The 13,711-nt window shown below is 41.7% G+C and overlaps 1 protein-coding gene across 12 annotated transcripts in view; it reads left to right on the forward strand.

The window, feature by feature from the left end:
• The window catches only part of ADAMTSL3 (ADAMTS like 3), a 402,196-nt gene that overhangs the window by 253,941 nt on the left and 134,544 nt on the right, over positions 1-13,711 (forward strand). For 11 of the 12 annotated variants that reach the window (XM_007990199.3, XM_007990200.3, XM_037987797.2 and 8 more), the window contains one exon: positions 1,015-1,099. In XM_007990199.3, coding sequence (XP_007988390.3) covers positions 1,015-1,099 — 85 coding nt within the window. Of the gene's footprint in view, positions 1-1,014; positions 1,104-13,711 lie in introns of those variants that run through there. The other variant, XM_037987803.2, reaches the window with a different exon arrangement.

Here is a 13,711-nt window from a genome sequence, read left to right on the forward strand (position 1 = left end):
ATGGATAGGAGGATTTGGCATCATTTCTCTGATATATGATCTTCTCTGTACATAATTATTTCCATATTCTTTAATGTTAATCATCCTCATGAAAAGTATCTTCCATCTTGAAATTGGAGAAAAGATTATTCCCAACTATTAGTAAGGACTCCTCCTTAGTATTTGAGAGAGGATGGTAAAACTCTCTTTTGTTATTTTTGGGTTCATTATTCATACAAAGAGCCTCATAATTAGCCATCCAATAAATATTTTTCAGTATGTCTATCTTGCAGAAAAATCACTAGTTGCCATGACAGGTACAGACATTGACTACATAACTCCATCAGTGAAGTCTTTTCTCCTTCTTTCTGCACTTATGATACTTTCATAGCCACTTTCATTGTGTCCACAGTTTCCTTGAAGAACCCCAAAGTTATTTTTATTTCTCACTTCATAGATAAATTATTCCTTTCTTCACATCAAGGAGGCTTCAAAGGACAGAAAGGGGCAACAGTTTGTTTTTCCATGCCAGATGTAATTGGTAATCATCTCCCTCAACAACTACAACAACAGTAAAAGTTTGAGTAAACTATAACACAGAGTCTTTCATCCCTCCCAACTTTCTTAACTTTCATGTTATTTGTCTTTCTCTATTAATGTTTGCATTCCATGGACAAAAATAAAATGTAACCAAAGATAGCAAGCTGATATGGTTGAAGTAAGAGCTTCAATGTATGAACAACAGAAATTGGTATTGATTTATAAAAGGCATTTTTATGTTAACTTTGACAGCATATTCAACTGTATCATGTGATCATTTTGGTTGCTTTTTAATAATGTATAATTTTTAAAAAATACAACAGAAATGTTTAATTCATTCCAGCAGCCACCTAATGTATTTTACTAAGGAACTCAACTTGCATTTGAAAAACATGACCTCTTTATAAATGAAATCTTCAGCCAATATGATCATATATCCAACTCCTTAATGATTAATAGTAATTAAGCTTATTGTTTATGTTCTCTTTTTCTTAGAAAAAAGTCCAGTGGAAGCAAAATTGCCTTGGCTGAAACAAGCACAAGAACTAGAAGAGACCAGAATAGCAACAGAAGAACCAACGTGAGTCCAGGACCCTTTATGGGAATAATCAGGGCATAGCCAGTTAACATGATATATGTAATTTTTGTACTCATTGGAGTACAATGATACATTTAATATCCGAATGACCTGGATTTACAGACTCTAGAGAGCTTTAGCTGGCTAGAATTTTTCTTTATTTCACAATTCAGCAGTCCTCCTTTGGCAGTTTCTCTGAGCAGCACAGAAAAGAACAGTGTTACTTAACTCAAAGCAGATCCAGTGGTCTGTTACACTTAAGAGATTGCGGATAATTTCTAGGTTTTAACGCATGTGATTTGACCATGAACCATCATAGTATTGTACAAATAAACCAATCATTCCATGGGTAAGTCATGGTCAATCTCTATAAAATTAATTAAGTTGGAATGCATTAGTTGCTTGAGTGATCATAGGGAAATGGAAAGAACAAGGTACTAAGAGTATTGGAGCTTAGAACCACCCCTGCTAACTACATGACCTTAGACAAGTCTAATTTTTCTGTCTCTTATTCTCCCTACTTATAAAAGGGGCAGGTTGGGCTTGATCTCTCCAGGGTTCATTCCAACTCAAAAATCCAATGACTACCATCTGCATGTGATTTGATGAATCTGGATTGTAACAGTGCCAGTGGAAATTAAGAATCAAGAGGAAATCAAAGAAGCATTCTGGAGGCGGTTATATAGGGACAAAAAGAGAGCAAGAAATCAGAGGTGCTCTGAGATTTCTAGTCCAGGAATCTATAAGAACAACAGCACCAATGATAGACTCAAGTAATTGAACAGAATGGCTGATTCCATGTCAAACATGTTAAGTCTTTGGTGCTGACAGGCTGTCTATGAAGAGAGCGATTCCTGGAGCATCAGAGGAAAAGGGGTCTCAGCAGTAATCTGGCCACTTTCCCTCTCGGAGCAGGCATTTCTTCTTCAACACCTTCAGCAATATGCAGAGTTCACTGCATTAAGAGAAACCTCATTCTCATGTTGGGCAACCCAAGTTATTTGCAAGATCTTTTTCTTCTGTTGAGACAGAATAGACCTCCTAATTTGTGTTCTCTGAAGCAGAAAAAAAAATACATCTATGCCCCATCCCATGTGACAAGTTTTCACAAATACGAAGAAAGCTGCCATGGATCCTGAGAGCTTTGTCTTTCCCAAGTTCATCCTTCTTAGCCTTTTCAGCAGGCTTCATGCACTGTTGTTTTTAGATCCTTTCCCAACCTCCTATGCTTTTCAGAACCCACTCTCATTTGTCAATCTCCCTTTTTACTGTGGTCCAGCCCAGTGGTGAGCCCCAGGGCAGTGTGGGTTACTTCTCTCTGAGAAGGCACATGTGGCAAAGTGGTGTGGGCCAACATAGCTGGCACATCACACTCATGACAAGCACAGACCTCTTCATGTGGACCACTGTCAGTGCTAGCTATGACCACAGAAGAAACTGTGGACCGTGTGAGGGCGAATGGCTTCACAGTACTTGAGTAAAAAGAGAAGAGTGTTGGGCTCCTGACAGAGGCTTGGAGATTTAGAGGAAGAGGGGGAATCAAAAGAGGAAGATGGTGAGGGAGTAAAGTAGTGAAGAGAGGGAGGAGTAAGACCCAGGAAAGCTTATTATTCCAGAGACCAAAGGAAGAGGGAGTTTAAGGAGGCAAGCAGCAAACAGGATTCAAATCTCACAGAAAGACAAGGAAAATCCATGAGGAAAGAGAAAAGGCTGCTTTGATTAACAAGAAAGGCTTTTTCGGTGAATTCTGGAATAGTAGCATTCAAAGGGTGGAGAATAAAACATTGTGGATATTTCAGAAATAAATTTCCAAAAAAGAAGGAAATGGAGCAATGGGTATTTGAGTACTACAGAAGGAACAAAGATTGGTAGTCAAGCTGATGGAAAAGTCTATGTGTATGTGTTTGTTATTTTTCATTTTGAAGTTAGGGCAATCTTAAACAAATTAAAAAGGGTTTTGCACAAGTCAGTTAATATCTGTAGACCTTCCAACTATACAAGGAAGGCATTAGGCTAAATGCTGCTGGAACCTTCTCCCATCTCTGATCACCTACAGTCCTGTAAGGGAAGGAGTCTACAGAAAGAAAAGGGTTTGAGACACTTGAGAGAGAGTGTGTAGTTGTCACAGAAGGAAGGTCACAGGGTCCTCTGTCTAGAATGATGGGTCCTACCAAGATCTTTTGTTTTCAAAACACAGTTAGATGACAGTCGATAATCCTTCTGTACGCCCTCTTTTGGTTAATAGGATTGTAGCCCATCCAGTTCCCCAAACTAGAAGCCTGGAGTCTTTCTTGGCTCCTTCTCATTCTTCCCTGATGTGTAATTAGCCACTGAGTTGTGCCGACTATATTTACTAAAATCTTCCTTGGTTCCAGCTCCTCCTCTTCATCCAAACTACCATCCTTGTATAGGTCCTGAAGTCAATTCCCAGGACACTTACAACAGCTTTCTAATTTGCTTCTGAATTGCTTCCCTCAAATCCACCCCTACACAACACAGCCACCAGAGTAGTCTATCTAGGTAGGGTGCAAGTCTAATTCCTTTTTTTTGAGATGGAGTCTCACTCTGTCAGGTTGGAGTGCAGTGGCACGATCTCGGCTCATTGCAACCTCTGCCTTCTGAGTTCAAGCGATTCTCCTGCCTCAGCTTCCTGAGTAGCTGGGATTACAGACACGTGGCACCACGCCAGGCTAATGTTTTGTATTTTTAGTAGAGATGGGGTTTCCCCATGTTAGCCAGGATGGTCTCGATCTCCTAAGCTCATGATCCACCCGCCTCGGCCCCAGAAAGTGCTGGGATTACAGGCGTCAGCCACCGCGCCTGGCCAAGTCTAATTCTGTCTTTGCAATGTTCAGAATATCCAAATGTCTCCCCATCACTCAAAGATTTATGTGAGTTCATATGCCCAACGGGACATGGCAGGGTATTACTTTTCCTGCTCCCCAGCCTTATGTCTGGCCCCCTCCTTTTTTTGCCTTGAGGGGGATGCTCCAGCCACACTGACTTACGGGCTGTTTCTTGCCCACAGCAAGCTGTCTCTTGCCTCTTTCTCTTTAATCACACTCCCCTCTTAGTTGGGAATGGCCCCCACCTGTTAAGTCTTTTTCTGTAACTTTCTTTTTAATTATAGAAAATTGCAAACCTATTTAAAAGAAGAGAAAACAGTGTAATGAACCCCTATGTCATGTTCATAACCCAGTATCAACAATTATCAACCCAGGGCCACTCTTGTTTCATTGAAACCATCACCACTGCCACTACCCTCTGATCATTTTTGAAGCAAATACAGACAGCACATCATTTCATTCATAATTACGTATCTCTAAAAGAAGTTTTTTAAAAAAATTAACCAAAATACCATCAGATACTGTAGGAGTGGGGCTCTATCACCAACATTTTCTTTTTATTTCGGCTGCCAGATTTTTTTTTTAATCATGTAAGAGATATACAACATAAAACTTACCATTTTAACCATTTTGAAGTGTACAGTTCAGTAGTGTTAATCACATTCACATTGTTGTACACCCATCACCACCTCCCATCTCTCAAATTTTCTCCTCATCCCCAACATAAGCTCTGCTCACCCTCAGCAATAACTCCCTACTCTCTCCCACTAGACTCTGGTAACCTCTATTCTACTTTCTGTCTCTCTTTCATTCAACAGCACTTTTTTTTTTCCCCCCCGAGACGGGGTCTGGCTCTATCGCCCAGGCTGGAGTGCAGTGGCGCGATCTCGGCTCACTGCAAGCTCCGCCTCCCGGGTTCACGCCATTCTCCTGCCTCAGCCTCCCGAGTAGCTGGGACTACAGGCGCCTGCCCCCACGCCCGTTCATTCGCCAGCATTTTAAAGAAACACCCCAGGTAACTTTGGCAGGGGAGTGGGCATATCTAAGTTTGGGAACCACTGGATCAGATAGTCTCTAAGGTCCCTTTAAAGTTCAGAAAATATTGTTTACTTTATTGAGTTAGAAAAGGGGGATATCTACCGGGCGCAGTTGCTCACGCCTGTAATCCCAGCACTTTGGGAAGCCGAGGTGGGTTTATCACCCAAACTCAGGAGTTTGAGACCAGCCTGGCCAACATGGTAAAACTCCGTCTCTACTAAAAATACAAAAATTAGCCGGGTGTGGTGGCTCATACCTGTAGTCCCAGCTACTCAGGAGGCTAAGGCAGGAAAATTGCCTGAACTCTGGAGGCAGAGGTTGCAGTGAGCTGAGACCCTGCCACTACTCTCCAGCCTGGGTGACATAGCGAGACTCCGCCTCAAACAAAAAAAAAAAAGAAAAAATACAGAAAAGGGGGATATCATAGAAGCTACAGTGAGGTTCAGGGCCTGTATTCATTCCAGGCCTGCCTTTTCTGTCAGCCCCACCTGACTTTGCTAGCGGTTTCTTCCTCCTCATATTCACAGAGCAAAGCTAAAAAGCTCTTTACTCCTGAAGGACACCACCCTTTCCTCCCCCTTGCTGGAGACTGAGCAGACAGCACCTGTTCCCTGGCCTGAGCAGCTGCCTCTTCCCACCTTCCGCAATCTCTCCCTCTGTGGGCTCTCTGCAATTTTCCTGCATAATTCACACTGCCTGGCAGTTTCTGGCTTGGTCCTAGCCATCTAGTGTGAAGTTTATAGTTTCCTGCCACCACTTCTGACTCTATTCATTCCCTCGATTTCCAAACAAAACCGCAGCATATCTCAGCTTCCAGTGCATCCTTTTATTACCACTGTCTTTTGTGGTTTGGGTTTGGGGATGCTTCCTTGTTGACAATGAAGGGGAGGGTGAACGCAGCTGTATTTTACATCCCTCCAGTAGAGCCTGCCAAGCCGGCCTGGAGGAGATAAATATTTCTGCCTCTGTGGTTTACCATGGCTCAAGCTCTGAATTTACATAGGGAGCGGATGTTCAAAGGGCTTTTTTGCTTTTTTTAAAATTAGGAAAATAAAAATTATGGCATATAAATCTAAGCCAAGGGAACTGCAGTACTGACCTTCTTAACTTTCAGCTGTGGAATGTGTTGACAGTTGATATGGTTCATTGGTTCATGGTTGTTTTAAAAGTTCCTCCCTGGAGCCTCTTCATTTGTTTCAGCAAACTTGTTGCCCTCGCTGTTGTTTTTCACATACAAAAACTAAGGAAATAGGATGGACTTAGCACACCTTGTATGTTTCCTTCACTGCTGTCTTAACTTCTCCATTTGTGGAGATTGTATTTCCTAAAGTCAAATTAGGTGACATTTCAGGAATCTGTTTTTCTAACAACAACAGTGATAACAACAACTAATATTGCGAAGTGCTTTGTGCCAGACCTTGTTCTGAGTGTTCTATGTGGATTAAGTTGTTTAATGCTCACAACAACTCTATGAGGAGGTGCTTTTCTTGTCTTCATTTTGGGCTTAGGAAACAGAGGCATAGAAACGTAAAGGAATTGTTTTGGAGATATTGAGTGGTGGACAGTGATTCTATGGTACATAAGACTAGAAAGAGCTGCAGTTTCGTGTCAGATGTCCTGAATTCAAGTGTAACCCATCCTTGGGTGTATCTAATGGAGTAGACAGAGAAGTGAGTGACTGCATGATGGTATTGTAAGGTTGCAATGCATTATAATTACATTATGGTGTTATTTGGGATCAGGGATGGTTTCCGGAAATAGATGGTACATGAACTGAGATCCTAGAGTGTCCTACAGCGTCAGAAGAGTAGCATGTCAGGTATTTGGAATAGAGGATTGTGTGCAGGCTCACTGGCCCATGTAGACCACACAGGTTACTGAGGTGGTCTGATGGGGTTGAGGGGCTGGGGAATAGGCGGGGGAGCAGTAATGGCAGCAAGGATGCAGCTGGAGGAGACAGCAAGTCTTGAGGGTCTTCCATGATTCACTAAGGAGCTTAGACTTTATCAGCAGGCTGTGGGAGCCATTTAAGGATTTTAACTAGAGAAGTGACATAATGTCAATTACATTTTTGAAAGATCCCTCTGGTGATCTGCAGTTTGTTTCCAGTTATTCACAATGATAAATAAAACTGCAGCGAATTTCAAATTACACATCTCTAATTGTCTCATTGGACGTAATTTCTGGCATGGAATTTCTGGGCCAGGGATAGGCATTTAATTTCTATTGTCAAATTTCCTTTTAGAGAGAAATTAGTGCTGGCTTCTCTTGCCAGCAGCAGTTCCTCCAGCTTGCCTTTTTCCCCATACATTCATCAAAATCAGGAGATTATCTTAAATGTTATTTTGTAGTATTTTTTATGGTTCATGTTTTGCACTTAACTTTGATCCATGGGAAATTTACTTTCACATGTAATATGTAATCTCAATCTAACAATTTTTTCCAAATAATTAACCAATTGCCCTAGCACTATCTGTTGAGTAAACTACCCACTTTGGTTTTAAAATGACATCATTGTACACATAATACTCCAGTGCCAGTACCATATTATTTGAATTACTGTGTCTTTAAATACTTTTTTCTATTAAACTGTGCAAGTACTCTGGAGGCCGAGACGGGCGGATCACGAGGTCAGAAGATCGAGACCATCCTGGCTAACACAGTGAAACCCCGTCTCTAATAAAACTACAAAAAAAAAATAGCCGGGCGAGGTGGCGGGCGCCTGTAGTCCCAGCTACTCGGGAGGCTGAGGCAGGAGAATGGCGTGAACCCGGGAGGCGGAGCTTGCAGTGAGCTGAGATCCGGCCACTGCACTCCAGCCTGGGCGACAGAGCAAGACTCCGTCTCAAAAAAAAAAAAAAAAAAAAAAAAATGTTATTGTTCTCACCTAACCTTGCATAAAACTTTAGAGTTGTATTGTGTGTTTGCAACTTCCCCCACAAAAAAACTGCTTCGGTAGTTTAGCTCAGAACTGCATTTTTTTCTGAATTAATTAGGGGAGAATAAACATCTTTGTAATTTTGAGTCTTCCCATTCAGGGGTGTGTGATCTCTCCATTTATTCAGGTCTTTAGACTTAGAATCCCCTGACTATTTTATACTTCAGTTTTCCTCATCTGTAAAATCAGGAAAATAATGATCTTTATTCATAAGGTCATGGCGAGAATTATATTAAATAATACATGTAATGTGCTTAGTATAGTGCCTGGCAGCTAACAGTAAGTGTGGCTGAATTCTGGGAAAACTGGTAATTTTAGTATATGTATCTGTATATTTATATAGCGCAACATACACACACACGCATGCGTGCGCGCACACACACACACACACAGAGTTATGGACTACTTTATTGAACTGTTTTGGTTTTTTCCAAAATTTTTCTGTTAATTTTAGTACTTTTCATAGCTGTGTCATTTTCAAATATGATGATTTTGTCTATTATGTTTATTCTTTCCTAATATTTATACCTGCTTTTTTGCTCTTCCACTGTATTTTCATTTGTATTTTTCTTATCTCATTTTGTTTATTCTTTTACTTTTTACATGTCTGAAGTCATTTTGTGTTATTTGTTTTATCTATAGGTTTTAAAATTACCAGCTGGGTGCAGTGGCAGGCCTCTGTAGTTCCAGCTACTAGGGAGGCTGAGGTGAGAGGCTCACTTGATTGAGCCCCAGAGTTCAAGGCTGCAATGAGCCGTGATCACACCACTGCATTCCAGCCTGGGTGACACAGCAAGACCCTGTCTCTGGAAAAAAAAATAAAAAGAGAGAGAGAGAGTCTGCTTTTAAAAGGAAAGTTTAATCCATTTAAATGGAGTTTTATTGCTGATAGTTCCGGTCTCCATTTTAAATATTTCCTTGTTTCTGATGTTTTCCTACATGATCTGTATGAACTTGATTTGTTTTCTATAATAGGAGATTTATCTACTATAATTTCATTTTTTAACAGACTCAAACCTATATAATTTTTATCATAAATATCGAGAATGGTGCCATTTCTGCTGATTTCTCTAGATTTAAAATGAGTAAATTGGCATTTGTTGTTGTTGTTGTTGTTTGTTTTTCATTTTGAGATGCAGTCTCGCTGTGTCACCCAGGCTGGAGTGCAGTGGTGTGATCTCAGTTCACTGGAACTCCACCTCCCAGGTTCAAGCAGTTCTCCTGCCTCAGCCTCCCTAGTAGCTAGAACTGCAGGCGTGCACCACCACACCTGGCTAATTTTTTTTTGGATTTTTAGTAGAGACGGGATTTCACCATGTTGGCCAGGCTGGTCTCCAACTCCTGACCTCAAGTGATCTGCCGACCTTGACCTCCCAAAGTGCTGGGATTACAGGTGTGAGCCACCATGCCCTGCCAGATTTCATTCTTTTTAATGGCTGAATAGTATTCCATTGTGTATATGGGCTATATTTTCTTTATCCTTATCCATTTATCTGTAGGTGAGAACTTAGGTTGATTTTGTATCTTTACTATTGTGAATAGTGCTTTGACAAACATACAAATGCAGATATATTTTTGATATAAGGATTTATTTTCCTTTGAGTAAATACCCAGTAGTGGAATTCTGGATCAAAGGGCAGTTTTATTTATTTTTATTTTTTATTTTTATTTTGTTTTATTTTATTTTTTGAGACAGAGTCTTGCTCTGTTGCCCAGACTGGAGTGCAGTGGTGCGATCTCAGCTCACTGCAAGCTCTGCCTCCCGGGTTCACGCCATTCTCCTGCCTCAGCCTCCCGAGTAGCCGGGACTATAGGCGCCCGCCACCACGACTGGCTAATTTTTTTGTATTTTTAGTAGAGACGGGGTTTCACCGTGTTAGCCAGGATGGTCTTGATCTCCTGATCCGCCTGCCTTGGCCTTCCAAAGTGCTGGGATTACAGGCGTGAGCCACCGCGCCCAGCTGGCAGTTTTATTTTTAAGTCTTTGAGAAATCTCCATGGAGGTTGTCCTAATTTACCTTCCTACTGACAGTGTTTAAGTGTCCCAAGATATGTTTTTCTTTCACTAATACATGTTGCCTTCTTCTCTTATGCTGAAGAATGATTTTAGCAGTTGGATATTTGTGTTTTGTTTCCTCATTCTGGAAATAGAAAAATAAATTATCTAAAAGAGCATTGTCAAATTGTCTTTGGATTCATATACTGTCATCCTGCATGATCGTTAAGTGCTTCTGTATCCTCTGATACAGGTGAGGCTATGTAGAATAATGCTAGCAGCTGTTGTATACCCTTTGATTACTTCTCTGTACCTCAGTTTTCTCATGTGTAAAGTGGGCATAATAATATTTCCTGATAGGGTTGTTGTTATAAGAAAAGGATACAATTTGGGGGGGGCGGAGCAAGATGGCCTAATAGGAACAGCTCCAGTCTCCAACTCCCAGCGCGAGCGACACAGAAGACCGGTGATTTCTGCATTTTCAACTGAGGTACTGGGTTCATCTCACTAGGGAGTGCCGGACAATCGGTGCTGGTCAGCTGCTGCAGCCCAACCAGCGAGAGCTGAAGCAGGGCGAGGCATCACCTCACCTGGGAAGCGCAAGGGGGAAGGGAATCCCTTTTCCTAGCCAGGGGAACTGAGACACACAACACCTGGAAAATCGGGTAACTCCACCCCAATACTGCGCTTTAAGGAAACGAGCACACCAGGAGATTATATCCCACACCTGGCCGGGAGGGTCCCACGCCCACGGAGCCCCCCTCATTGCTAGCACAGCAGTCTGTGATCTACCAGCAAGGCAGCAGCGAGGCTGGGGGAGGGGTGCCCCCCATTGCTGAGGCTTAAGTAGGTAAACAAAGCCGCTGGGAAGCTCGAACTGGGTGGAGCTCACAGCAGCTCAAGGAAACCTGCCTGTCTCTGTAGACTCCACCTCTGGGGACAGGGCACAGTAAACAATAACAAACTCAGCAGAAACCTCTGCAGATGCAAACGACTCTGTCTGACAGCTTTGAGGAGTGCAGTGGATCTCCCAACATGGAGGTTGAGATCTGAGAAGGGACAGACTGCCTGCTCAAGTGGGTCTCTGACCCCTGAGTAGCCTAACTGGGAGACATCTCCCACTAGGGGCAGTCTGACACCCCACACCTCACAGGGTGGAGTACACCCCTGAGAGGAAGCTTCCAAAGCAAGAATCAGACAGGTATACTCGCTGTTCAGCAATATTCTACCTTCTGCAGCCTCTGCTGCTGATACCCAGGCAAACAGGGTCTGGAGTGGACCTCAAGCAATCTCCAACAGACCTACAGCTGAGGGTCCTGACTGTTAGAAGGAAAACTATCAAACAGGAAGGACACCTACACCAAAACCCCATTAGTACGTCACCATCATCAAAGACCAGACGCAGATAAAACCACAAAGATGGGGAAAAAGCAGAGCAGAAAAGCTGGAAATTCAAAAAATAAGAGCACATCTCCCCCGGCAAAGGAGCACAGCTAATCGCCAGCAACGGATCAAAGCTGGACGGAGAATGACTTTGACGAGATGAGAGAAGAAGGCTTCAGTCCATCAAACTTCTCAGAGCTAAAGGAGGAATTACGTACCCAGCACAAAGAAACTAAAAATCTTGAGAAAAAAGTGGAAGAATTGATGGCTAGAGTAATTAATGCAGAGAAGGTCATAAGCGAAATGAAAGAGATGAAAACCATGACACGAGAAATACGTGACAAATGCACAAGCTTCAGTAACCGACTCGATCAACTGGAAGAAAGAGTATCAGTGATTGAGGATCAAATGAACGAAATGAAGCGAGAAGAGAAACCAAAAGAAAAAAGAAGAAAAAGAAATGAACAAAGCCTGCAAGAAGTATGGGATTATGTAAAAAGACCAAATCTACGTCTGATTGGGGTGCCTGAAAGTGAGGGGGAAAATGGAACCAAGTTGGAAAACACTCTTCAGGATATCATCCAGGAGAACTTCCCCAACCTAGTAGGGCAGGCCAACGTTCAAATCCAGGAAATACAGAGAACGCCACAAAGATACTCCTCGAGAAGAGCAACTCCAAGACACATAATTGCCCGATTCACCAAAGTTGAAATGAAGGAAAAAATCTTAAGGGCAGCCAGAGAGAAAGGTCGGGTTACCCACAAAGGGAAGCCCATCAGACTAACAGCAGATCTCTCGGCAGAAACTCTACAAGCCAGAAGAGAGTGGGGGCCAATATTCAACATTCTTAAAGAAAAGAATTTTCAACCCAGAATTTCATATCCAGCCAAACTAAGTTTCATAAGTGAAGGAGAAATAAAATCCTTTAGAGATAAGCAAATGCTTAGAGATTTAGTCACCACCAGGCCTGCCTTACAAGAGACTGTGAAGGAAGCACTAAACATGGAAAGGAACAACCGGTACCAGCCATTGCAAAAACATGCCAAAATGTAAAGGCCATCGAGGCTAGGAAGAAACTGCATCAACTAACGAGCAAAATAACCAGTTAATATCATAATGGCAGGATCAAGTTCACACATAACAATATTAACCTTAAATCTAAATGGACTAAATGCTCCAATTAAAAGACACAGACTGGCAAACTGGATAAAGAGTCAAGACCCATCAGTCTGCTGTATTCAGGAGACCCATCTCACATGCAGAGACATACATAGGCTCAAAATAAAGGGATGGAGGAAGATCTACGAAACAAATGGAGAACAAAAAAAAGCAGGGGTTGCAATACTAGTCTCTGATAAAACAGACTTTAAACCATCAAAGATCAAAAGAGACAAAGAAGGCCATTACATAATGGTAAAGGGATCAATTCAACAGGAGGAGCTAACTATCCTAAATATATATGCACCCAATACAGGAGCACCCAGATTCATAAAGCAAGTCCTTAGAGACTTACAAAGAGACTTAGACTCCCATACAATAATAATGGGAGACTTCAACACTCCACTGTCAACATTAGACAGATCAACGAGACAGAAAGTCAACAAGGATATCCAGGAATTGAACTCATCTCTGCAGCAAGCAGACCTAATAGACATCTATAGAACTCTCCACCCCAAATCAACAGAATATACATTCTTCTCAGCACCACATCGCACTTACTCCAAAATTGACCACATAATTGGAAGTAAAGCACTCCTCAGCAAATGTACAAGAACAGAAATTATAATAAATTGTCTCTCAGACCACAGTGCAATCAAACTAGAACTCAGGACTAAGAAACTCAATCAAAACTGCTCAACTACATGGAAACTGAACAACCTGCTCCTAAATGACTACTGGGTACATAACGAAATGAAGGCAGAAATAAAGATGTTCTTTGAAACCAATGAGAACAAAGATACAACATACCAGAATCTCTGGGACACATTTAAAGCAGTGTGTAGAGGGAAATTTATAGCACTAAATGCCCACAAGAGAAAGCAGGAAAGATCTAAAATTGACACTCTAACATCGCAATTAAAAGAACTAGAGAAGCAAGAGCAAACACATTCGAAAGCTAGCAGAAGGCAAGAAATAACTAAGATCAGAGCAGAACTGAAGGAGATAGAAACACAAAAAACCCTCCAAAAAATCAATGAATCCAGGAGTTGGTTTTTTGAAAAGATCAACAAAATTGACAGACCACTAGCAAGACTAATAAAGAAGAAAAGAGAGAAGAATCAAATTGACGCAATAAAAAATGATAAAGGGGATGTCACCACCGACCCCACAGAAATACAAACTACCATCAGAGAATACTATAAACACCTCTATGCAAATAAACTGGAAAATCTAGAAGAAATGGATAATTTCCT

This window comes from Chlorocebus sabaeus, chromosome 29, assembly GCF_047675955.1.
Source record: "Chlorocebus sabaeus isolate Y175 chromosome 29, mChlSab1.0.hap1, whole genome shotgun sequence".
Lineage (NCBI taxonomy): Eukaryota > Metazoa > Chordata > Mammalia > Primates > Cercopithecidae > Chlorocebus > Chlorocebus sabaeus.